Source organism: Siphateles boraxobius, unplaced genomic scaffold (genome assembly GCF_051911475.1).
Source record: "Siphateles boraxobius isolate OS27281-9 unplaced genomic scaffold, OSU_SipBor_1 41, whole genome shotgun sequence".
NCBI lineage: Eukaryota > Metazoa > Chordata > Actinopteri > Cypriniformes > Leuciscidae > Siphateles > Siphateles boraxobius.
Genome location: NW_027509042.1, coordinates 21,179,218 through 21,206,212, shown reverse-complemented (window position 1 = coordinate 21,206,212; position 26,995 = coordinate 21,179,218). Strand labels below are relative to the sequence as shown.

At 36.5% G+C, this 26,995-nt stretch overlaps 1 protein-coding gene across 1 annotated transcript in view; it reads left to right on the top strand.

Annotated features, from left to right (window-relative positions):
- The first annotated feature begins 504 nt into the window (after positions 1–504).
- The window catches only part of LOC143706699 (uncharacterized), a 170,363-nt gene continuing 143,872 nt past the window's right edge, over positions 505–26,995 (top strand). Inside the window, exons 1-2 of the mRNA XM_077198927.1 lie at positions 505–842; positions 22,202–22,323. Of these exons, the coding sequence (XP_077055042.1) occupies positions 776–842; positions 22,202–22,323 (189 nt within the window). The 5' untranslated portion in view covers positions 505–775. The remainder of the gene's footprint in view (positions 843–22,201; positions 22,324–26,995) is intronic.

Here is a 26,995-nt window from a genome sequence, read left to right as displayed (position 1 = left end):
CACATAACCTTGAAATTGGAGGAGAGGCACCATCAGTCAAAACCTAATTTTTATCAAGAGGCACTTCAGTATGTATCAACATTAAACTACTTTTGGTCCTCATGTCGTGTAATTTTCAAGGGGTTTTATTTATTATTGTGTTGTATATTGTATTTGTTCATTTGATTCACTCTGATTATACTATTTGCCTCAGATACCCAAGATGTTTTGCATTGCATTTAAGCAAACAACTAGATCTGCCATACAAGCCATGAGTCATTCAAGTAGTTTATCAGAAATTCACCAGAAAACCACATGCTTTAGAACAAACGAGTACAAAAAATACTACCACATCCTTCCATCCAAACCCCAACAGGCCTCTTTTTAACCCTCAAATAATACAGAAAGTAAAAATAAAATAAATTCAGATATATGTGGTAGGATTTCAAATCAAATGCAGAGAGAGATGTAAAAGTAGGCGGGATCATTTAAAGAAAGAGAAGGGCTGTGATTGGCTCCTGTTTGGGATACTTCCTGAATAAACAAAAACAGAGGAGCACAGCTGGGTAGATTTTGGCCCAGAGCTGAACTGTAGAAGAAGCTGTTAAAAGATACTTCTGTGGGATTCCACCATCCTTCAGTGTCTGTGTGTGTCCGGGACAGATCGTCTGGATGTAATCTGCCGTGTGCGGGAGATCGGGGCATTTCAGAAGGGAAGAGAGAAAGTGAAACTCTTTTCAGATATAAAAGTTCTTGGGAGGAGTCACACAGGCAGCAACAAATTCACTGAGAAAGAATGGAAAAAGGATATGAGATTCTCTCAAATAACACGTATACAAATACTGTCAGTGTTAATATCACAGGTATGTAGTCTTCGTGGTTCTTTTTTTTTAAATGTCCCCTCTGTTCCAATGTTTCACTGTCTTTTTTTTTGGGGGGGGGGGGGGGGGGGGGGGGGTAGGGGGGGTATGAATTTAAGTGAGTGCATTTTGAAACTGGCTACTGATTCAGGTAGAACATCCTGTTAATTCAACTTGCATCATTTGATTATCTATATAAATATGTGCAGTCAAAGCACAGGGGTATCTGCAGGAAACGCCATGACCTCACTGCTAAACAAATGTAAATGCAAACGTACATAGTGTGAACAAGCATGGAGTGTCATTCAGCAAACTCAGCACATTCTTGTGCTTTGTGATGCCTGTCCTCTCATTTTCAAGGGCATGATTGGACCACCACTCCATTGTTGTTATTAACTAGAATTAAAAGTTTAAATATTTGGTAAAAACTTACACTTAAAAAAACTAATTAAAATAAAAAAAAGTTTAAAATTGCTAAAAGTGCTAAAATTGCTACAAAAATAAATTAAAGCTGATTTTTTTTTTTTAAATGCTAATATTAAATTTAAAACTGAAAATATAAAAGCTAATTTTAGATATTAATAAATACTTTAATAGTATGTATATAATATCTATAAATGATAATACAATACCAATACACCATTCACAGTCTAGGCTGGAAAATGTAATTCCTTCATTAGGATATCTTTACAACACAATTCATTTGGTGAGAAAATTTAATATTTTGGATTTCCATCTGCTAATGTCAGCCATGCTCTTGGTAGTTAACTGTCTGATTATATTTGTGTTTATTCATAGTGTAATTCATGTTTATTCAAGTGTAATATTCACAAATGGTGAAAGGCTTGAAAAGCTTTATATACATAAAAAACTAGGTGAAGTGGCACCAGCAGAAACTACAAAACCAAATTAATATGTGTAATAGGCTATATCCTCACATACTAAAAAAAAATCGCAGCTTTGGGGTGTGAAATATGATGAAATTTCGAAATTCATGAATATCATTAATGTTAATGCTCAGACTGATTGCGCTAGCTTATCTAAACCAGCTAATCCATAGCTAGTGAAAACCATATCAATCGCAAATCATATCAAATCTCTAATTATTAGCTTGACGGCTAAACATAGTAATGAAAGTCTTAATTAAAAGAAACATCGAAAGATGGGAAATTACAGATGCATTTATTAATAGATTCTTTATCATTTTGTCCATTTAATTAGCTTCTGTATTTGAGAGCCGTTATTCGATTCCTCCAATTTAAATACTGTAATAACTCGTTTTCTTTTAAGGTGAAGTAAACTAGTTGGGACTTTTGAAATCCTATAAGAATTAAAGCAATGTTTTCCACACGTCAAATTTGACAAGACTGTGATGCAAAACAATGCTTTGTCATATATTAGTCATACAAAACTGTTTTTTTGAGCAACAACACCCCTTTTGAGATTTTACATTCTCTTTTCCCTGGAGTCAAATATTTTATTATTTGCAAATGTCTTTTGTGCTCTGACTCAGAGCTTCCTGAATCAGACTATCACTGGACAATCCACCATTTTTGTTAGAATGTGCTTCCTGTGTAGGTTGTTTCCTACTGGAAGCATAACTGGAAATTGCACTCTTTGGCAAAAGTGTTGTCAACATTTTGAAACTCGCGTTGTTCTTGATCCATCACTCTGTGGTTTTAATCTCCATGATTTGGAACAAATTAACAGGATTGCACAATCGACGTTGCCTGCTGACGGAGGGGAGAAAAATTTGCCATGAAAATTGAAAGCTCAAATATTTTCTAATAAAGTCACTTATTGTGGTACGAACGTGCTGTCTGACCCAATGTGTCGCTGTCTGGTGTCACTACTGATAATTGAGAATAGTAGGCCTTTGAAAAAGGTACATTTCACTTTTAAGGTGTATAAAAAAGAGCATTTTTCAGAGGCGTACTTTGAGTCAGTCCAGAGAGGGAATTTTGAAGGAGATGACACATTTTTAGACGCAAGATGAATATAGCCATATGGTGGAGGTCCGGACCCATGTTTGGGTGGTTCTGCTGGCCATGGTGTTTTTTCCATTTTGTGCTTTTTTGCCTCCTGTTCTCGCCAGATGGCTGTCACACAAGCCATTCCTCACCCACAGTTGCCTAATTTGCCATTATTCTTTTTTCTAATGGGGCCATTAACAACATCACTGATAATTGAATCGAAAGTTTTCCTCGATTGGGCCATTTTGGGGTTTTAATGCACATCTGAGACTGTTCCTGCAAGTTCCAATCTTAAGCTGCTACCGTTCGATTAGTCCAAATCAATAACACAAACGATTACAGATTGTTGGGCTACTGGTATTCAGTCAGTTTAAATATTTCAAAGAATGAAAATAATGTATAACATCAGACAATGAAAATGTCAACTTAACCCTTGGGAATATGATATCAATATGACATTATTATGGACCTTTTAATCATTTAAAAACTGTATTAAAAAATCAAATGTATTACAATATGCTAATTACAATATCGAATTAACTACAATATTTACCCAAAATAGGGTAAATGTGTCAAGATAGTAAAGATTGCTTGATTGATGATTCATAAAAAAAATTATGATTAATTTTCAAATTAATTTATAGTTATAACCGAAAATTAATAGGTTAAACTGATTCTTTATATACGTAGAATAACTGTAATAGATCTAACTTTGCATTTAATGTAATTTTACAGTAAAATACTGTTACATTTACAGTTTTTTTGAAGTGAAATGTCATTGTATAATTTACAGTTAATAAAAGTAAATTGACATTCTCAGAATTCCCCGCGTGACACTTCACATTTGTTGTATTTTCATTTAAATACTTTTCACTGTTTTTTCTTATTTTTTTCTAATGAGTTCATGTACATTGTGTGACATTTAGTGAAATGTGTGTTGCCATGATGGTGTTGTATTTGTGTGAATGATATTAATCTGCTGGTTGTTAAACATGGCGAATGCAATATATAGTATTTAATAAACTGACAATCAGGAAAATACAGGAACAGGAATGAGAAACGATAAAAAAATAAAAAAAAATAAATTTAAAAAAACACATTTTATACAAAACCAAGCCCAGAGGAGAAATAAGGGCTTAAAGGGATAGATAGAATTTCTGTCACCATGTTCTCACCCTCATGTTGTTCCAAACCTGTATGAGTTTCTTTCCTCAGTTGAACACAAAAGATTATATTTTGAAGAATGTTGGAAACCAGACAGTTGACTGTAGCCATTAACTTCCATAGTGTTTTTTTTCCTACTATGGAAGTCAATGGCTACCATCAACTGTCTATTTACCAACATTCTGCAAAATATCTTTGTTTGTGTTCAACAGAACAAAGAAGCTAGTACAGATTTGGAACAACTTGAGGTTAAGTAAATGATGACAATTTTAATTTTTGGGTGAACTATCCCTTTAAATACACAAGTAGAGGTAATGAGGAGAGGAAATGAACTTCAGGTGAACGTAATCAGTAACCGAGGGGGCTGTAGCAAAGTTAGATATTGTGGGAAGAAGGAGGTGGGAACCGGCGAACATTCAACAACTTTAATAAATAAAATAAACAAACAACAAAACAAAAGTAAAAGACAGCAGCACATATAGTAAAACAAACAAAACACAAGTCCAGGCCTGTTCCTCTCTTGAGCTTCACTGTTGTCGCTCCTCCTTTATGCTTCCGCACCTCCGTGAGAGACACGAGACCGGTGCGTTGCGCAGGTGTGCTCATTATTAATCACTCCACTGGCCTCGCGCCGTTCTCTCACAGCCCACGGCCTCACCCTGCTTGCCACAGCAGCATACTGGCATACACTAGGAAACTAGTGCTGCGTTCCACTCCAAATTGTTATGTCCTTCACTTCCTAACTTCTCTCCGTCTCATGGACTCTTATGTGCGTCATTGCTTACGTTGCACAAGTGCCTATACTGCCGGAACTCATGCATAAGGTTTAAATGGAACGTATACTAAGCTCTCGATCACTTGGAAAGTTGGAATTCATTATGGAGATTATTTGTTATTTACATTTTTTTTATTTATGAATTTGTTTTATGAACAATTCTATAAGTTGTTCGGGAAAATATATAAAATCCTATAGGTGTCACAGTTTGAATTCTGTTTTGAATTCTGTTTTGATTTAGTTTTCATTGTGTTCAGTTCATGTTTGCCTGTGTGCCCATTCATTTGACCAAGTTTCCCAGTGTGTCTGATTGTTCTATTCATTTCACCTGTTGTTCAATCAAGTAAATAGTTAGTCCCTGTGCATTTAAGCACTGTGTTTAGTTCAGTTCAGTTGTCTGTTATCTAAGGGTGCTTTTACACTGGGCTCGTTTGCTGCGGTCCGAAGCCGAGCGCGATTGTTCCCGACGCCCCCCGCAACGTTGGTCTGGTTTCACACTCAACTTGATTCTATCAAACTCTGGTGCGTTTGCGTGCATCTTACGTCATTGGAAACGTGCACGGCGCATGATAGAAAACACGACGTGGGTCAATATATTGTGTTTTTTATTAATTTGGTGCTATTATGCATAGCTGAGTAAACAACACAGGTTTACTGTGTGTGTGTGTGTGTGTGTGTGTGTGTGTCGCATAAGCTGTCTTTCCGCTGCTTACAAATGGACTCTTTTGAGGAGACAGTGAATTTCCATTAATTTGTTGCACTGATTGCACGCACTGTGCGCGAATACACTGCAGACTCACTCTTGCTCGTATGCAAGGTAAATCTACATCCCTCACGTGTGTTTTATTTAACTAAATACATCATAATCGCACCCGAGTCCGTGTTGCTTTCACATACACGCGAACCGCGGCACGGTTCGGGAGCAACCGAACTCAGACCACCTCCTCCAGGCAGTATCGGGTTCGGTACCCCAGTGCGCACCCGGGTCCCATGACAGCGTTCACATTAGCGATTTTTCATGCGAACCGTGCCCCGTTCCGAACTAAACTGCCAGTGTGAAAGCCCCCTAAATCTCAACGATATTGTAAATTATCATGCTATTAATTTTTAAAATAATTAATATATCGTACTCAGTTAAATCTGCTGTGAGTGACGTCTCAATCAAGTTGAACTGTGGGATATATAGAGCTGTCTGAAGTATACATCGGAGTAGACTCGTTCCTTTCGTCAAAATCACGGGGATGAGGGCCTATCCACACAAACTTCCACTTCACAAAGGGCAGCTCTATATCCCACAATTCAACTTAATTGTGATGTCACAGTAGACCACGCTTAACTGAAGTGTATGATATATTATTTATTTTGAGAATTAATCACATAATAGTCATTGATATATTAATCATTTTGAGATTTAATCACATAAAACTTGTAGCTACCTTATGTTGTACCTTATGTACTTATGTACCTTATGCATGAGTTCCGCCAGTAGTGGGCAAATTGGTGGCAGAGATGTTCCCAGGGGAAGTGCTTAGGGAAGTTTGCAAGTGTATATCTAAAAGTGAAGTGGAACGTACCCCTGGTTAACTTACAATGACAGGGAACACAGGCGAACAGGAACAGGGAAAACAGAACCAAAACACAATTAAACTAAACAGAACAGAACATACGTTACACACTGTGCACCTTTTATATATTAGTATTTACCTTCTCAGCTTGTGGGAAAGCTGCTTGTGATGATCTTTGATTCTCATCACCACCTGTGTTTGGTGGTTTTCAGTATATTACAAAGGTACAAAACAGATATTAGTGGTTGGTATAGTAACATTTTACTGTAAATTTAAGTTAAATCTGAAAATCCTGTGCAAAAAAGGTGATCCAGCAAGATTTGTGGGAGCTTTAATAAATTTGAAACATTACCAACGCATTTGGGCTTGAGAGCCTTCTTCTGGGTACACAACAGACACGATGCATGAACATTTTAAGAAAACATCTCCATACTGAGTTACTCATACAAAGAAAATTAACAATAGCTAACAAGCTCCACACAAGACGTCACTGTCTGCCTCCACGCACCCTGTGAGCTGATGAAGTCAATCCAGATCCTACCTTACTAAAATCTGTAAATCCTAAAATGTTACGACAGAACAGCGCTGCCAGTTTTTTTTTACCGTAAATTTCATGTTTATATAGTAGCCAAAAATGTAAAAACACTTTACTGTCAAAACGATACCTACCCTGAAAGTGGATTTTTTTTATGTGTGCTATAAGCCTGAAGAGGGGGTGACATCCTTTGACAGTTTGCTTGGGTAGTTTGATTATCCGAAAACTTCCGACCACAGGAAGCTGTTACTGTATCTACCCAGAAAGCTTACTCTGTTTGTTTTTCCTTTCCACTGGTAAGAACTTGTCACTGACCTAAAAAGAAACACCAAACTGCTTAAAAGAGGTGCTATTTTAAGTTTATTTACAGTCATGAATATTCTACACTTCTGACACAACTTATCGCTGATCCTTCAGCTGGTTAAGTATAAAAAGGAACATCAAAATAAGTGTTCAACATGCTAGCATATCTCTTTCTCCCTCTCTACTTGTGTAATACAAACAGTAACAGCACTGACATCCATCGGGAAGTTTTGTTCCCTGTCACAAGGTGTTTGGAGACTGACTTCATCCAGTTAGTTCATTGCTAACCTTGTATTACGAGGCTACATATACAGAGACTGAGACAGTTGACAGTTAATTATAGGAGCCATGGATCGCTGTAGACATGTTTGTCAGCTGTATGCCGATTGACTCGTGACTTGTTTATTTTTCAATGCTGCTCCATTGTTTTCTGGAGCTGCTTAGATGAGTCTATTTTGCAACGTGTGAGAAGTGCCCCGGGGCTTGCCATAATGATGGTAATAAGAAAATGCATCCTGAACAGAGAGAGTGAGAGTGAGAGAGAGAGAGAGAGAGAGAGAGAGAGAGAGAGAGAGAGAGAGAGAGAGAGAGAGAGAGAGAGAGAGAGAGAGAGAGAGAGAGAGAGAGAGAGAGAGAGAGAGAGAGAGAGAGAGAGAGAGAGAGAGAGAGAGAGAGAGATGCGTTGTTTGGGGAGTGGAAATAATTGGTGAAGGTGACCTGATATGTTCATGAGTGAATTACCCACAGCCCTCCTCTCATTTAACCTGCCCTGTTGTACTATACCAGTTCCTCACTTCATTTTGTTCTGTATCTGCGGTTTTACTGTGACATTCAACATTGACCTGAGAATTCGCCATGTGTTATGTATTTTCAAACATAAATGCTCCATTCATTTTAAGTGCATCTGAATAGGGCAGTGGAAAGCGAACAATCTGAAAATGTATTTTTCATTCGGAATTCAATACTGAGGCCTTTAAAATCAATTTTAATTATTCTAACTAATCCGTATACAAGCATCACTGCAATTTGTGAAAGACAGAGAGTGAGAAAAGAATGTGTTTGATTCAAATAGAGTGATGGAGACAAACTGAGAGGCAGATCGAGGTATTGGAAGAGACAGAGTGTGATGGTTGGAAATGCTGAGACAGACAGTGAAAGATGGAGGAGTGTCAGTCAACTCTGCTGTGATGGAGACCAGGGAGACTTTCTTAAACACCTTGTACATTCTCAAACTTACACAGGTTTGTAGCTGTTAAAGACAATTTCTGTTCTTACTCTCAAAACTCTCTGATGTGAATTAACTAAAGTTGTGGGTAGTGAAAAAAAGATTGGTATTACTTGTGCATTAATGAATATCCATGTAGTGTGCCTGTTTGCTTGCGTTTTCATTAACTACACTACACCATTTTCAACTTTAAAAAAATAAAACTTTTATGTGTTTTGGCTTTTTATTTACACGACAGTGGCGTTTGGGGGCCTGTAAACGCAAACTTTTGAAAACAGGTTTTAAAGTGCAAGTTTTTGAAAATAATCCCGTTCGTCTCCGTGTAAACTATAAAAACACAAATTTGTGAAAACGGTTATGTCATGCACATGCCGTCTTCAGTCTACAGCCGTGTAGTGTTTCTTTACAAAGTGACATTGCCACCTACTGGCCTGGTAGCAGAGGACAGCGATTTTAGTCGTTTTCGCAGATCCGTGTCAACAGGGATCGTTTTGACAACGTTGTCATCTGTATGCGAAATATCATCGTTGTTCATTTTAGGTCATCGTTGTCATGAAACATACCCAAAGTTGTTCTGTTCTGTCAAACATACCTGTTTTCATTTATTCCATCGTCCTGCTCTTGATTTGTTTCTATAGTTATTAATTAATTAGCCAAGTTCACACCTGTTCATCACTGAGTACATCACCCTGTGTATTTAAGCCCTTCCGTTTCATCAGTTCGTTGTCTGGTATCGTGTTGTTTACGCTGTTGCGTTTGTGTTTTCTCCTGACTTCCTGCTTTGCTTTGGGTTACTTTTATTTAATAAATCATATATAGCATCATCATCTTTGGACATTCGACTTGACCAAATTAACCTTGAATTGTTTCAAATTAAAAATAATAAGTATTTTTTTTTTATCTAAATAATTTACAAATATATTTATATTAACTTTAAAAAAATGTATTATCTTTTATTAAAATATTACTTTTTATAACATGCTTATATGCCTATTTATAATTGTATAGTATAAATACACACACACACACACACATATATATATATATATATATATATATATATATATATATATATATATATAGGACAGACAACGATTCTGTAAATTTTTAGCATAGTATAGCAGATAGTTGGTAGTCTGCTAAATCATCTAATTGCCCCATTGCCTAGTTAGAGGATGGGTGCTGTATCATTTTTAATATGTACATTTTTTTTAAAAAATATTTTATGTGCATGGTTTTGCTGTTAGCTGATATGGAATGGTTCCTTTAGTCAATGGAGTGCTAAAACAACACTAATGCAAATTCACAATCAAATGCAAATAAACAATGCTAATAGTACATTTCATTTAATTTATTGTCAGTTTCATCCTCGGACTGTTACACACTCCCTTCGTCATTTTATAAAGGCTACTGTGGTATCTCATGTTTAACACATGCACAAACACACAAAATCAACCACAAATGACCACCATGCCTGTAAGGGAAATAACTGTCTAAAATCTTCTTGAACAGCTTAAATTTCACACACAGTCTCTAGCCTGTAGCGGCAAAGCACTCTTGCCGCATTATAAGTCTGGTTCAACCCTGGTTTGACAGAATTAGGATGAAAGGAAGCATTGTAAGGAACCGGTAATATGTCTTTGACTGTAGACATCTACAGGAGGACAGATAGCCACGTTTGCCTGGTCAGTAAAAATAACTGCTTACAAAGGAACGAGAAGATCCCAATCAAAGCCTGTACATGTAATTAAAAGGATTTGGTGCCCAGCGAGGGTCTATCTGCAGACCCGAGGCAACAATGTTCATCGAGAGCTGAGCTGAGAGAGACAGCAGGCCCTGAGACAGCGCTTTATGAGAGCTTGAGACGAGTGCTATGATGACAGGTTGTCTCCTACAGAGGAAACAGAGCCATGGGTTCAGGTTTGGGCTTCAAAGCCTCTGGCCTGAGCAGATAATCGAAAGGCATGTGAGCTGGAAAATGTAAGGCTGAATCAAAGACATGATTACTATTATAGCAGTGACGCCTCAGGCTAGAGGTGAAGATGATGGTAGCTTGCTTTCTGACACCTTTTATGCCCATTAGATGTTCAGTTACATCAGAGGCATGCAGGGCTGTGGGCAGTCATTTGGTGAACACTCCTGGGGCTGATATTGTGTGTGTATGTGCAGTATGTTGTTTCAAGTTTTGGATAAGCTTAGGGATAAGTGTGTCTGCTTTATAGGAACTTATTATAAATAAATGAATATAAACAAATTTATATTCATATAATGCTTTTAAAAAGACTAATGTATTTACATTATTGAATATGTAGGAAAATACATGAATAATTAAATAAAATATTATTTATAAAATACATATTTTTATTTGAGTACGCAATGATTTGAACCATAATATACACTTTTCTGCCACGTCTTTCATGGCTTGTTGCATGAAGCCGGTTTTAGTTGCTACCCAGGTAAGTTTGCGATTAGGATTTTTGGGCTCAAGAAGGTGGATTGGTTTTTAGCGGGTTTCATTGCCATGATAATATACTGTAAGTTACAGGGCTAACCTGCTCAGGAGTAGGATTTATTCTGGGTTCGAGATTGCAGACCAAAACAGGAAATACTGTACATACAGTACATGTAAAACAGTACATACTTTTAGGTCATAGTATAAGTAGGCAAACTGGAACGCAGCATCTGTCTATATAGACCTTAAAAAGTGTGCCAGAGAAAGTGTGCAGCCATCTTTAGAATTTTGACTTTGAACTTTAATTTTTGTAAATACCAATCGGAAGTGAGCAACCCTATGCCATATACTCACTCAGAAGGGCAGAACATTACCATAAATTATTAAATTACTTCCTTGAAGTAACCATTGCATGTTCCCTTCGCTAACAAACCTGTGGAAGGGCCCTTTGTGAAGGGATTCAGTTGTTTACTTTACGTAACCGTATAAAGAACTCAAATACAGGACATAAACCATATTTTGCCGCGTGGCCTTTGTTTGTGAACATTAGTTGTTTTGTTCGAGTTTTTGAGAAGTTCTGAGAAATCTGATTGTTTGGTTCTTTTGATTTTTGATATTTGATTTTGATGTTATTTAATAAAGACCGCAGCACAAATATCCTGCTGCTTTTTTCCCCCATTCCTGCTGCAACCAATGGTGACACATTTGATAGTTTGGGTTACATGAACAAGAAAAAATACTTTGTTTTTTCAGCAAGCGTGCATTAAATTTATCAAAAGGGACAGTAAATACTTTTACATTGTTACAAATTTCTGTCAAATAAATTATGTATTTGTTTTACTTTCTATTTACTTTCTGAAAAAAAATCATGGTTTCCAAAACAACAACAACAAAAAACAGTACAACTGTTATCAACATTGATGATAATAATAATAAATGTTTAATGAGCATAGTATATTATAATGATTTCTGAAGGATCATATGACATGATTTCTGAAGAGAAATGGCTACTGAAAATTCTGCTCTGTCATCACACACATTAAATTAATTATAAAATAATTAATAAAATAATTTAAAGTTTGGTGTTAGTATTTTGGTTTTTGAAAACTCAAACCCGTAACAGAATGATGTTTCAAATGATTACTTATTAAAATAAATATATAAATTTTAAATAATATATTATATAATATTTCATGTATGTAAATAAACAGATACTGGTCATTTTAAAAGCATTAAATAATGAATATAAATTAGGTTATTTATATTTTATGAGCTCCCATTTAATTTAACTAATACCACTTAAGTTGTCTCATAAAGCTCCACCCCAACATTGTGTGAGGAAATTTAGTTTGACAAATATTATCTCCTCAGATTTGCTAGGATCCCACAAGGCCTCCATTTCCACCTAAAATAATTCTGTTCCATCTCCAGTCACACTCAGTGTTATAAAACAGCTGAAAAACAAACCTCAAATATTTACTCTGAGCTCAGCCATGCTCATTTCTGTCCTTGCCATATATTATATGATTATATCGTGGAAAATACGCTCAAATTTCAAGAAAGGCTTTGTTAGTAATTTTGGGGATTAAAGTGATGATAAAAGACAGCGAAGAAGAAATATAGAGCATATTGGTCGCACACAACCATGATTCCCTGAGGGACAATCTTTGCCTTTATTACATCTCTGGACTCACTGTGTTATTTTCTCTCTCATGCTCTCTCTCTCTTACACACACATACACTCAATCTCTATATTACTTAATCACATGGAATTTGTAAAACATGGACAGGGCTTTGCAAGGGCCCTTTTTTACCGTGTGTCTTTGTATGTGTGTTTGCTTGAAAAGCTGATGAAATTCCTGTGAAACATATAGCTGTTCCCTGGCCTTACTTGTTGTGCAGTTGAACTGAATTAGTATTGAGAACCAATAAAGGATTTTCTTTTCTTTTCTGCACACTCATTTAAGGGCAGGAAATGAGAAGAGATGACTGGAAAATACAAAACGCTAAAAAGCAGCAGTCCTGTCCAGATGTGTCAGTGCATGTGTAGGAACTTCCTTCAGAGATCATGATGAGATCCGTTTAAGGCCGAGAAGGGAGGAGGAGTTGAAGGGAAATTTCACAATCAAGCAATCCCCAGGCTAGAACTGCCTGTGGTGAATTGAACCCTGCTGCTTCCCTTAAACACCGCTTTAATATTTGCAGGATAAATTATATCTGGATGCTATAACAATATATAAATATAATATTTTTGCACATAGATTCTGATATCTTTTTCACCTACTCATTTTGCCCATGAGGTAATAAATTTTTTTTTCTTTTTTTTTTACAACAGCCAACTTTAATATGTGTCCAACTGATGCTGTTCTGCGGCCAAGAGAGCAGGTTATGACACATGATAAGATTAATAAAGGGAATGTCATCACTCAAGACTCCGTCTTTAATTGATGTTTTAGGGAAGGACATGAATTGCTCTAGGCCGATTAGATGATGCATCTCTCTGTGAAGTATGTACAGTAAATGTATACTCATTCTCTCATACTCACACATATATTTGTATAGGCCTATAAAGGGTTGGTTGGGGCAAGATGACGCCCCAATCCACCTTTTCTTTCTCTTGACCAAAATCTCTTCTCAGCACTTTTGATGATTTGCTAAACTATTTGTAATTTTGCCATTTCATCTGAATATCAACATTTGTGAGATTTAGTCAGCCGAAACCGTTTTAAGGTTAAAAAAATAGTGATCTACAATATTGTATTACGTTGAACAGCAAAGTATTTTATTTGTTAATGAGCGACTTGCGGAGACATTCATGTTTTTATGTTTGTGGAATAAAATGTATAGTTTCTATCTATCTGAGGTCACGTCAGACTTCCGCATTGTCCATCATTTTGATGAACAGGGTCATATAAAATCTGTCACAATCTGTTATTACACGTCATTTTATTTTTCGTATTTCAATGATAATAAGCAATTTAAAAGGCTCTTTTTTTGTTCACATTTTCATTTTTATTCACAAACTTAGAGGACAAGCATATAAGCTAGATTATGTATTTTTTTGTGAAGAGAAAGTTGAACAGAGATTGTGATTTTTCATGATTGTGAACCCACTTTTGAGGTTTCATCATGAATGTTTGTCCAATAAATCGCAATAAGCTTTGTTTTTGTTACTTTTGATAAGAAACAAAGTTTAATATCCTTTCAGGCTTTCAAATTCTGTCCATTTTATCACAAAATTCAAACAATCGATACCGTTTTGCCGCTCTTTAATGTGGCGCGAAAGGTCACTGTAGCCTCAGTTCAAGCGAAGTGAAGCGCGAGTGAACGCGATCATCCCTTTCCCTTTACTACGTTACAGAACTAAATAAAAATGATTGAACATCAGAAAATATGTAGAAACATACAGTCCAACTTACCGAAATTCATTCATGTCTCACACAATCATTGTTTCAACCACAGAAAGACGTCAATAAAACAGCTTGTAAACAATGTCACATAAGTCGGAAAAGCCATTCGTCTACCATTAATTTGAAAGTCTGCAAGAGCGCACTCGTCACTAAGTGGACAGGGGGAGAATTACAGTTACAAGTTACGGCGTGCCTTGGGCCTGGTATGCCATGGCAGTGGAATCCACAATCCAATGGGCCATCCTTAGTTTGGGGACAGCCTTACCCTTCTGTCCCCCAAAACAGGCAAAGAGCTGGTCTCAGCAAGGTTGAGCCAGAGATTGTGCTACATAATGGATGAGTGGTTTCGTGAGGAAAGGCACTGGGCTGGGGGCGTGGCTGTACTGTATGTATCAACAAAATAGAGAACAGATGGAGATCATAATCAATCAGTGAAAAACCAAGGAAATCAAACACAGATTACTGATCTAAAACAATTGCAAAACCCAACCAACATCAAACCCAGAATACCCCTAACAATATGTGAAGACTTTCACATTTTCAAATACTTTTTTTTTGTTTGAGATACTGTCCCATTTACTATTGGGAAGTGATATGGAAGGGTCATAAGATGCCAAGATTCTGTATATGTAGTACAAGATTCTGTACAATCCCCCTGTAGTGAATAATCCCTTTATTGCTAATAAGAAATACAAGGTAGTTTGTGACGTCAGCAATGGTTATGAATTTGCACATGGTTTGTCTTAAAGCAAATTAAAAACACCAAATAGACATAATAAATAACATTAAAAAACTATTGATTTTCACCACAGGGGTACTTTAAGGGAATTTGCCAATTTGTTGAGGTTTACTACCAAACCTGCAGTTATTTGATACATTGCTTTTGGCTTTTACTGACATTTTTATTATAAATGAATGTATTCTAGATACTGCAGACAGTGAACTTTTGGCTCAAAGAGGGTTTTTTTTAAGTTTTTTTTATCAATTTCAAAGTGAGCGATACCTTTAACTTTCAATTTATTTTATTTTATCTGTAATTTGTTGATTAAAAAGTCAGGGTTGTAACAGATGGGTGTGTACACATGGTGCCAGGGGGAATTCTGTGATTTTATCATTCTACATGTCTGTCAGAGTTGTGAATAATATAATATTTAGGAAGAAACTGTTCCTTGGATAAGATAAGTCTTGAATTGAGATATCTTTGCATTTACGTTTTCATTTATGTCAAGCCAAGGCTGACATAAGTAGGTGGGATGAATCCATTGTTCTTTCTTAACACACCTGATTGGCTAATTGCAACAGTTGGGGGCCTACAATCCTTCCAGATTTGTGGGCTTCTAAATAGTTACTAATTAACTTTTTAATTATTATTTACCTTGTAAAATTGATTAAATAAGTAAGATTGGTTTCAATATTTTCAATATTCAGTAATTTTGATGGTCCCTTTACCACATTCCGTTGACTATAAGTCACATTGCACCTACAGTACATGTCTACTAACTCTAGAGTGTCAGTAGAGTATTAATAGACTGGTAGGGTTAGAATAAGTTGACATGTAGTTACAAAGTTACTTATAGTCAGTTGCATGTTTTGGGGAACCATCAAAATAAAGTGTTACTGTAATATTTAATATTTAAAAAAACACAAAAATGTATATTCTAATTGGACGATCTGCGTTCAAAGCAATTGTAAATTGACCATAAACACACACGGTAACAACCACACAGTCTAATCATAGTTAATACATTTAACTAATTATTAAACAGAGGCATCTTTTATTATAGTGCTTTTGCCACCATTTTATAAAAGCCACTTATAAAGGACCTATCAGGCCCTTTTAGTCTTGATTTTGTTTATGGGGTCTAGAACAGGTGCTTGAATGTTCAAAAATCAGCATATTTTTCACTTATACGGGGCTGTTGAATGCTTGAATCTGAGTGGTTGAAGAACAGAATAAGGTGTGAAATTATTTTCAGGGAAACGTAGAGTAGTTCCAGGCACGTCTTGACCACATTACAATTCCATATCACCTTGCCAAATTATTTCAGTTATTTTAAAAGTCTTTATAACAGCAAAATAACCAAAACCCACAATGACACTGACCAAGCAAATAAATATAGTAAGCAGTAGGAAAAATATGACAAATGATGTCAAAATTTTGCCACAAAATTACATTTTATTATATACGGACTGCACATACTCTCTTTTCCCCACTTTCTCTAGTACTCAAATGCATACACATAAAGTATGGACACACACTCGCACAGAAATGCGCTGATCTGACGATTTTATCAGTAAAATAGTTTAATAGCGAGGTAGATAAACTTACAGTTTCGCAATGAGTAGAGACACTGCTGCCGAACACTGTTGAGAGATGCACCAGACTCTCTCTCTCTCTCTCTCTCTCTCTCTCTCTCTCTCTCTCTCTCTCTCTCTCTCTCTCTCTCTCTCTCTCTCTCTCTCTCTCTCTCTCTCTCTCTCTCTCTCTCTCTCTCTCTCTCTCTGTCTCTCTCTCTCTAAAATGATGTTTTGGAATTAGCAACGGAGCATTTTGATTAAGAAATTAGTCTTACAAGAACTTTTTATGGACAAAAACCTGACAAATGTCTTGAAATGCATCATCTGAATGTTTTGAGGTGTAGCTCCGCTTCACATTGTGGCTGCAATACCATCTTGGGTGTTCATTATTTTTCTAATAATTCAACAGCCCATCGTCAATTATTCCTTACATATTTTACATTATTGCAACACCTCTCTTCCCAATCTGTCAGTAAAGCTCTGTTCAGTTCATGTCTCCATGAAGCACCCTCTGGGTCAGTGTGTTGTGATGCTGAATGTGATTTCGCCACAACAACTTTTATGATCCTGGAACAACATTTCAATCAGATTTTAGGGAGACGTTTACAGTTTAAATCAAGTTTAGGCTTACAACCACAGGTTTAGGCGCTTATACATAAGTGTTTTTCACCTATCATTTCCCTCTTTTAAGACATTTAAGACAATTTTATAAGACAATAAATTTAAGACAACAAATGAGGTGTTTCAGTGAGTTCAGAAACAGTGCTTACCCTTAGAATAATTCCCCTTGGAGTAGACATTTTGTTTTGTAACTACAGACCTTTTTCACGCTCAAACAACAACAGTATGCACTAAAGAAAGTTGAAAATGTAAAACAAAAAGCACAATAGGTCCTCTTTAAGTCTCATATCCAGTATAAAGGTCATCCACTGTCCTTTATACCATGACCGTATTTATTTTCTTATCTCTTTTTTAAAGTGTAATAGGATTTTTTTTCGTAAAATGTTTATTTTGTTACTCGTTCATAATGTTTTTGGGTTAGTTAGACTAAGCGAATCTGTCAGCGCTTGTGTGTCTCCACAATTAACATACGAGTGCCTTCATTAGCACTTCTGTGTCTGTATTCATTAGCGTGTGTGCGCGCGGCCCTTCTCTGATGGGGGTAAGGGGAGGACCTGTGATTGCTAAGTGTAGAGTCTGATCAAGGCTGACAGTATTTAACATAATTAAGAAAAGCTTCAGTCACAGTGGCATTAAATAAACACCTCACTGAGCGAGGGAGGATCTGATGAGAGAAAAAGAGGAAGAGAGAAGGAGGGAAGGGTCATTTCTCAGTCATGGGATGAGACGTGCGTGTTAGTCTTCTCATTACTGCACAGCTTGAGTGGCACACACTTCCTCTCTCTCGCTGCATTGTGAGCACACGCCTACACACACAAACTCACACACACTCACTGACTCGCACTGTCAAGGTGGAGCAATAACTTTTTTTTGACATGACTTAATCTTTCCTGCTTGGCAAACAACACTGTGCCAATTGAGCAAAGGACAACCATTTTAAGTGTTCATGCTCTAGAATGATGAAAATCGCATGAAATGGAATTTGCAGTTTTCCCAGTTGTGACATATATCCGAGTGTAACAGCTTCTCAAACAAGAAAATCATCTAGGGCGGGACTTGATTTTGTCCATCTGGAATTGATTGGATCATTGGATCGGTTTGCTATTGCTACGTTCTCTTGTGAGTGACAGGTAGGGGTGTACCCAAAGCACACCCCTAGTGACAGGTGGTTGTCCCGGCCCTTGAGTCAGTAAACATGTCATCAGAAAAGAGAAGAGAAGAGATGTCACTGCAAAAGGGAGGGGACATTATTTTGATTAAAGATTACAAGGGCACATGAATTTAAACAAATAATGATGTGGGTGGATAAATCATAAAAAGGAAATACTGCATTAATTGTTTACTGCATAAACAAGAATTGTGAAATTTGAATTCATGGTGACTTTAATTGGGTCCCAAATTATGTATTATGTGCACTCATATATAGGCATTTAACCATTTGGTGTATTAATTTTATATCCTATAATTATTTTGTCATCCAGCATCCGTGTACCTCTCCATAATTAAAGCTGTGACAGTTGAGTGCACGAAGTGTCCAACGCTCCACACTGTTTTTTCTTTGGTTAATTAAATGCATCGTCTGAGCACTTGAAGCTTCTTTTTGAAATTTTCACTGTGAACAAACTACTAACACTAGTACAAAATGGCACAAAAGGTAGTGCATAGGCTACACAATTTGGGAGGCACATTTTGTTTTATGGATGTGGTAGCCTGCCAGTAAAAAAATAAAATAAAAAATAAATTATAATAACTATACTAAAATGTATGCCTAATTTCTTATGTCTTTAAACATTTTGTCTAAAATATATCAATGAAAAGCAGCATTTAGCAGTCAAAATATTACCTAAAATGCATTGTTGAGAGTCGAATCTATTCATGATCTGTTTGAACCGATTCATTAGAATGAATCAGGTTTTTCATAGGACAGTTTCGAAACGATTCATTTTAGAGACTAACTCACAGAGTCGGTCTTGGCCACGAAACAAATTGGATAAGAAAAAATTATGAGGACAGTGCATTCGATTATATCCCCTGTTCGAACGGCATTAAAGCTACTTGCAAAAAATACACATAGGCTACAAGGTGAGTGAGTGAGTTAGCGTCTTTTATTAAATTACTCTCCAACACTTACGCAAAAGATAAGCGAAACAGGTCATGCGAGTAGAGAAGTTTATCAGAAATGTAGAAGTTAGCGTTTGTAGCTATGCCAACAAAAGTAGCCTACTCCTTCTCTGTCTCGTCTGTTTATGAGCCAAACGGCAGGTAAACAGTCACACAGCTAATTTAGGCCTGGACATGCAGGCTGAACAATATGCAAGTAAACAGCACTGTAAGGCTGTTACGTGTTTTTTATTCTTTGAATACTTTCTAGGCCATTAGATGTTATTAAGACTAGCCTATTCTTCGTTGAATGAAGATTTTTATTTAAGCCGCAAGCAAGGAGTTGTCTCAGAGTGATTGAAGATTTTGTCTTTAAATATTTCGTTTGTTGGCTTCATAATTCACCTCCGGAGTCCGTTCTTCTGTTTCTCATGTTGGTTGCATTAGTTACTCCGTTTAGGCTACATTATCTGAAAGAGTGAAAATAGCTACCATTTTAATTTAAATTTGTTCCGTAATCAACCTAATGGTTGATAAAATAATATATTTTAATAGTTGTGGGGGTGGTGTGGTCTTGTAACCCCCCCCCCCCAAAAAAAGAAAATAATAAAAATAAATAAATAAAAAATACAAATGGCATTTCTTGTCATAAAGGCTGCTATTACTATCACAACAACATCTCACCTAACTTGTTTGTGCTCCAAGGGACTAATGAGTGTACACATAGTAGAGTGACATTAGGATTGTCCATTGTTGAGATAGCTTTGACTTCTCAATTTAACAAACTTCCTCTTTAATTTCCAGTGTCTTCGTCCAAGATTAAAGTCTCAGTAAAATGACTTTCCTCCTCCTCATAGATTCGGCTTCAAATGGTGGATGATTACAACCATATGTTCTCCTGTCCTGTACAAGACCTGTAAAGATAAGGCTATTACTGATATGTTGATAAAAGAGACAGGATGACTTTCCCCTTCATGAATGACTCTGAATGCCATGGGATGTTTTGTTTCCCTATTTAAATCCTATTTGACAGATGGCTGGGGAATGCATTTAAAGTAATGAAATAATGTTGTTTTTATAATGAAACATTTGCTTTCTGTACAACTACCCTTGCGTTATACTCGATAGCATGGCTGGATCTTATAGGCATATCTTCTAATTGCATTTTTCTTGGACGTTAACCTCAAGCGTCTTGCAGAACTTTGATGTATATGCCGGCGAATACTGGGCAGCCAAGCAGTCTGGGGACTGGATGAAGAAGTGTCTGCTAGTGTGACAAAAAGCAGACATCCATACACACACTCCTCCACGGCAGATACTGGAAGAACTTTTCTCTTTACCCACAGACACCCTGCAGACAAAGCAAATAAGAAAAATGGAAGACAACATTATGAGATGCATATATATTTAGTAACATTAAGCGTAATGATAGCTGGGGTTAGCCTTCAGATAATGGCTCGTGGGCAGTCTGGAATAGATTATTTCTTTAGAAGTACTGAGGGTTATTCTTCCTATGGCTCGTAATTTAATTAATTAATTAATAAAAACTTTGCACAACAAATTAAGCTGAGATAATTATTTTCCCTGCAAGCACTCAGGTGTTAATGGTTGATTAAGTCTTCATTACGGGTTAACTATTGCTTGACATGATTGCTTGTTTTCTCCCCGTTTTGTTCACTGTTTATGGAAGTTGTGAGTAATTTTCTGTTCAGATTGTACCTGCGGCAGCACTTTGAGAGTATGAGCGCATTAATGACTTGACAAAAACTAATTCTGTCAATCACTGTTAGTGTGACAAAATGTCAAAGTGACAAGTAAATAAGCAGTTAGCATTAGGTGAGGCATTAAAGACAAGCACCTTGATTTCTCTCTTGTCATCATCAAATAATTATCTTGTGCATGCCTAATGTTATGTAAATTTGTTATTACGCCCACAGAAATTCAGTAATGGGCATACACTCGATCTATAAATTTATTTTGCAGCACGCCATTAAGCACTAGATGTTCTCATGTCAAATTTTTCAAGTTCAAGGTGCACTCTGGATTTTTTTTTTATGTTGTGCTGGCCAATATGATGGATGTCATGCACTTATATTGACACCTAGTGGTGTGGATGAAGCATTTTTGGAAAAACATGAGGATAAATGACAATTTTCATTTTGGGGTGGACTAGGCTTATCCCTTTAACATAACGTTTTGTGTTGAAGTAAAACACAGCAGGGAACATGCAATTCAAGCAGGTAGACATTAAAGCTGTAAAATTAAATGTAAAAATACGTAAAACTGGACGAAAATCATATGATACGAAACATATGATTGTTTGTAATATATCAAGTCCTCAAGTATATACCCCAAAGTATTCTATAGTTTCTATTGTTTTTCTATATTCTTTCTATTGATTATAGTAATATCTTGTTATCAATGTCAAAAGACTTACCATTTCAGTATAGTTGTTTAAATGAAAAGTATTTATTTCTGAAAGACTTTGCACAGTTAAAGGTTGCCTAAATACAAACAATGGCCAACAAAACAAAAACAAAAGTATGAGTTGTTCATTTACTTATGCATTTCTAAGTATTGACATTTTACACCTAAAGAAGTGAATAATAAATTGTGTTTATATATATACAGTATATATATATATATATATATATATATATATATATATATATATATATATATATATATATATATATATATATATATATATATATATATATATATATATATATATATATATAAACAATTTATTATTCACTTCTTTAGGTGTAAAATGTCAAATGTTTTAATTGGAGAAAAAACACTGAGTGCATGTGCATTATTAATGACTCAAGTGCTATGTAAACATATATTTGTCTTATCTAAATCTTTGGTAACACTTCCTGCTAGAGCAACTCTGCTCTTATACTCAGGGTTAAAACTCTCATTCTTCTTTTGACAGATGAGTCTGAGTGCTTCATTTGCAGAGATGTGGGCCTGGTGGGTGAGGATCCACTGAGAACCTTCTGTGATTGTAAGAACCTCGTGGCTCACCACAGCTGCTTGCTCACCTGGATCAAAAAGGTACAATCAGCATTTTAGTCATCCGGGGCCGGTTGCACCAGCTGTGCGTAAGTTACAACTTAGCCTAGTTTTGACGTAAATGGGCACTAAGTTACACCTTACGCACTACTAAATATTTTTGCGTTGCACCATCAAACTTAGTTTAAACGTAACTCTATGTTCCAACGAAATATTTACGGCAGCCTCTGCCCATGAATAACGGTCGGAATGAGATGGCTGCCAGATTAGATTACATCGATGAGCTCGTAATTGATAATGAAGAACCGCAAATTCGTCGACGAGTTTTATGAGACCGGGATCATCCTTTGGATATTATGATGATGCTGACATATATACTCGTTTGCGCTTCAAAAGAGAGGGAACATTGCGGATAACGGACATGATCGCGCCTGATATTCAACATGAAACTGACTGAAATGGCGCTCTCTTCCCAAGCCTTCAAGTTTGCGTTGCATTATGTTATTTTGCTACTGGATCAATGCAAAACTTAGTAAGCGATAGCATACAAATTCATAAATCTACAGTATGTAGAGGGTATCATTTGCCTTGTGTCGCCACATGAACATCTACGTGTGCATGCCAAGCATAAATGTACAAAACACAAACAGGCAAAAATTCCATGCCATTGCCGGTTTCCCTGATGTTTGGCTACGTCGATGGTACACAAATCAGGATAAAAGCACCCACAGTGGATGAGAATGCTTTTGTGAATAGGAAGGGATTTCATTCACTAAACACCCAAGTCATGTGTGACCCAAGTTTGTGTTTCTTAAACTGGTTCAAAGCATGACAGCTTCATCCTAAGAAGATCAAAACATCTTTGAAAAGTTTGATTCTGGGGAGTGTAGTGGCATTCTGCTGAGTGATTCTGCCTATCCACTATAAAAGTGGCTGATGGCACGATACTTAAACCCTTCCACACAAGCAGAGGAAAATTTCAATTCTGCACATACCAAAAACGGGTAACGGTGGAAAGAAGTATCGGTGTTTTAAAAAGGAGGTGGTCATGTCTCCACAGGGGTATGCAGCATATTTAAATTTGTTTTATTGTTTATTTTTATCAGTTTAGGCTAATATTTCAGATCAAGTATAAGTTTTGAATGCACCCCAAATGTCCTCAGTAGGAATTGGAATGGAGCCAGAGAGAGCAGCAAAGGTGACAGGAGCATGCATTGTATTGCACATTTTGGCCATGCTGTGGAAGATGCCAGTTGATAATCTAGGAGGTGAAGAGATTGAGGAGGTCCCGCAGGAAGAGCTCTGTAGACAACTTCAAGACCCAGTGCAAGAGGGTGTAACTGGCAGGCGTTTCATCACACAGAATCATTTCACTTAAACTGCACTAAAACACATAATTTACCTTTTTATATAATATGTCAGTATTTGTCAATAATTTCATACACAAATTGTTTAGAGCAAAAAGACTGAACTAGAACTATTTTTCATAGACTATTTAAATTAAACTTAAAATTCCATTCATTGTAGATTTGTATTCCTCGTCTCATTTGTGAACTGTATCTCAAATCTAATATCTCTCAGTTGTGAATTCAATGACACATCCGGAAATGTGTTCTTTTCAAAGTAAAAACTCAGACTTCTTGTAAATTATATCTTGTCAAATATTTATTCTTGTCAAATGTATATCATGGTGTCTGCACACACTACAAATAAAATCAATAAATATACAAATTATACTGTATTGAAGAATAATAATAATAAATATATAAACATTAATATTGCTGTGTTGCAAACAAGTTATTAAATGTAATAATGAACAGAATAGGATGCAACAATTAGCCTACACACTTTAACCATTAGCCTTAAACAAACAATTGGCAATGAAACTGTCGATATGATGACCTACATTTCAACGATGTTAAAGGAGTAACCAAGAGGCTTTAACTCCTCTTGTAATTTAATGATTTTTAGTTTTAATTTAACATTTTTCAAGTTGTATTTTTTTGCGTTCACTTTTTATTTTCAAGATCTCCTCTTCTACTATCGCACATTTAAGTTTGAGAAGCTTACAGCGGCTATAGTTTATGTCCTCCTCCAGCTCATTTGGACGTTTCCTTTTCTTTACATTTTCGGCTGAAGGTAGCGGTTCTTTATCTTGTGTGTTCTCTGGACGAAGGACAGGCAGATCTCCCGCTGATGCCGCTGATGCTGGCGCTACAGTGTTTTCAGCACAAGTTTCTGTTGCGGGAGTTGGCTGACTCGGCTGACTCGATACAATAACACCTGCCGATGAATAAATAAGAACTTGCTTTTTTTCATATTTTACATTATTGAGTCCTAACTAGAAAAGTACCCTATTTTATTTTTATATTGCTCATTGGCACCACATGTATTTTTAGGAAACATTCTAAGATTAAAAACAAGAAAATATAAATACTTATAGTAATGTAGGACAACTTAGTTGTTCATGACTGATTTTTTTTTTTTTTTCTCCTCCATGAGTGGGCTTTTAAGATATTTTCAATTAAAATGTTTAATGTTTTGAGTTTGATAACGTTTGTTTCAACGTCTTTTTTAAACTTTCGGTTAGTCAAGAATGAGTTTGAAATTACGCGCTGTTCAGACTATTTCCTGTTTACCTATTAGAAGGCGTGTGATTGGCTTAAGAAAAATAGACATCATTCTATGCGTCAACGCATTACTTTATGGTGAGCTTACGACCTACTAACAACTTTCTGTCTTACGAACAAATGGTGCAACGGAACAAAGTACAGAGTTAGTTACAAACTAGCTAGTAGTTACTAAGCCTCTAGTGTAGACTTTACGTTCCAATTTAAGAAAGAACTTACGAACGGCTGGTGCAACCCTACCCCGTAGACTACACAACTCTGGCTGGTTACCATTTCAAGTTGTCACTCTGGGACTGAAGCCCAATTTATACTTCTACGTCGAACTCACGCCGTAGCTACGTCGTAGGCTGTGTGTAGCGCGCGTACCCTGATGTGCACCTCTCCAAAAATGTAACAATGTCAATTCTACGTGGACGCAAGCGCTTTGATTGGTCTACTAGAACCCCTACCTCGGGTTTCACATGCTCCCTCTGCATGTGTAATTGCTCATCAACGCGGACAACAATGCAGAAGTATTAAGGAAAACCAACACGTAGCCTGCAGCATAGTGGATACAGCGTAGGTCCGACGCAGAAGTATAAATCAGCCTTGATCTGAACAAAAAGCCTCAGACTGTAGCTAACATAAAGCATGTGCTTGTTTAAATCAATAAACATCAGTCCTTTTGTAGATTCTTCACCACCCAGGCTGTTCTCCATTCTCTACCTAGTGGAGGCCATGTAACACTATGCAGAAAACATAGTTGTTTTGTTGTGTCCTAACACTTTTTCTTGTTAATTAAGTCTTCAGAAGGCCTGGTTGGATGAGCATTCTGTCTTTTGTTGGGGTGTAGCTGGATGTCTTTTGTTTTGTAGCCCAAACCGTGCATGAGCCCTCCTCTGGCTCTGCGCTACATTAAGTCCTGGAGATGGAGGTGGTAGGGGGCCTCCCTAACCCAGCCTCCCAGGGCAGCACAGTTTGAGTGGGCAAAGTGATAAATACACACGGCTCGTTGTACATCATCACTGCACTCCAGATATCAATAGCCCACTGGAATGATTAATATCAACCGATACTTCCTGTAGTTAGTTCTTTTTAATTAAACCATGCTTTGTGCAAGCACAAATGGATTCTAGAGCAGAGGAAAGGAAATATTCTTAAAGATTATGTTAACAACCATTAAAGGGATAGCCCACCCAAAAATGGTGCTATTTACGCACCCCCATGTCATTCCAATTACATATCACTGTCTTTGGAACACTTTGGAAGAAAATATTTTGAAGAAGAGCTGTTTCTGACCATACTATGAATGTCAGATTGGTCCAGATTAACATTGGACCCTATTGACTGTTCGCAAAGACCCGCCCTCTTTAGTTACTGTTACTACGTCCAACAAGCCATTGCGCTTTCACGCCACACATCATGTTCTCGCACAGTGAAAAATACCTTGCGGACCAGAGAAGACACTGACAAAGCACCAACATACAGGACAGAGCAGGTTACTTTTGATATAAAACAAAGTCTCAGCTTTCAAATTTTGTCTTTTCTTTAAGACTTTTAAACAATAAAAACCGTTTTGTGGCTCTTTAATGTGTCGTGACAGATTGCTGTAGCATCTCAGTTAAAGCTGCTTGTGAACCGATCATCTCTTCCTTCCGGTTAAGTTATGGGTATCAAATAAACATTAATGAACATCAAAAGGAATGCTGTTTCAACCGCAGAAAGTCGTCAATACACACCGTTTTTCAAGTTCAAGTCCACTGATGTTTATCTACTACAACTCTCCTGACTGCTTTGTCGGACAAAATGGCGGATTACGATTGGTCAGATCGCCTGTATCAAACTCCGGGCGAATGGTGAATTGACTTTCTTTTAAAAAATACAATTTTATTTTATTATATCAATTAGGGCTGTCAATCGATTAAAAAATAAACTAATTAATCCCACACTTTTCTGCTATTAATCACACCTAAAATTAAAGTTTTTGATATATTTTTATATTGAAATACTTTTACATTAAATCTCCAAAATAATGTAGAAACATTTTGCCATAATTTTGTGTTTTTGACCATTGCATGAAAGAGAACAGTACATGCCCAGTACAG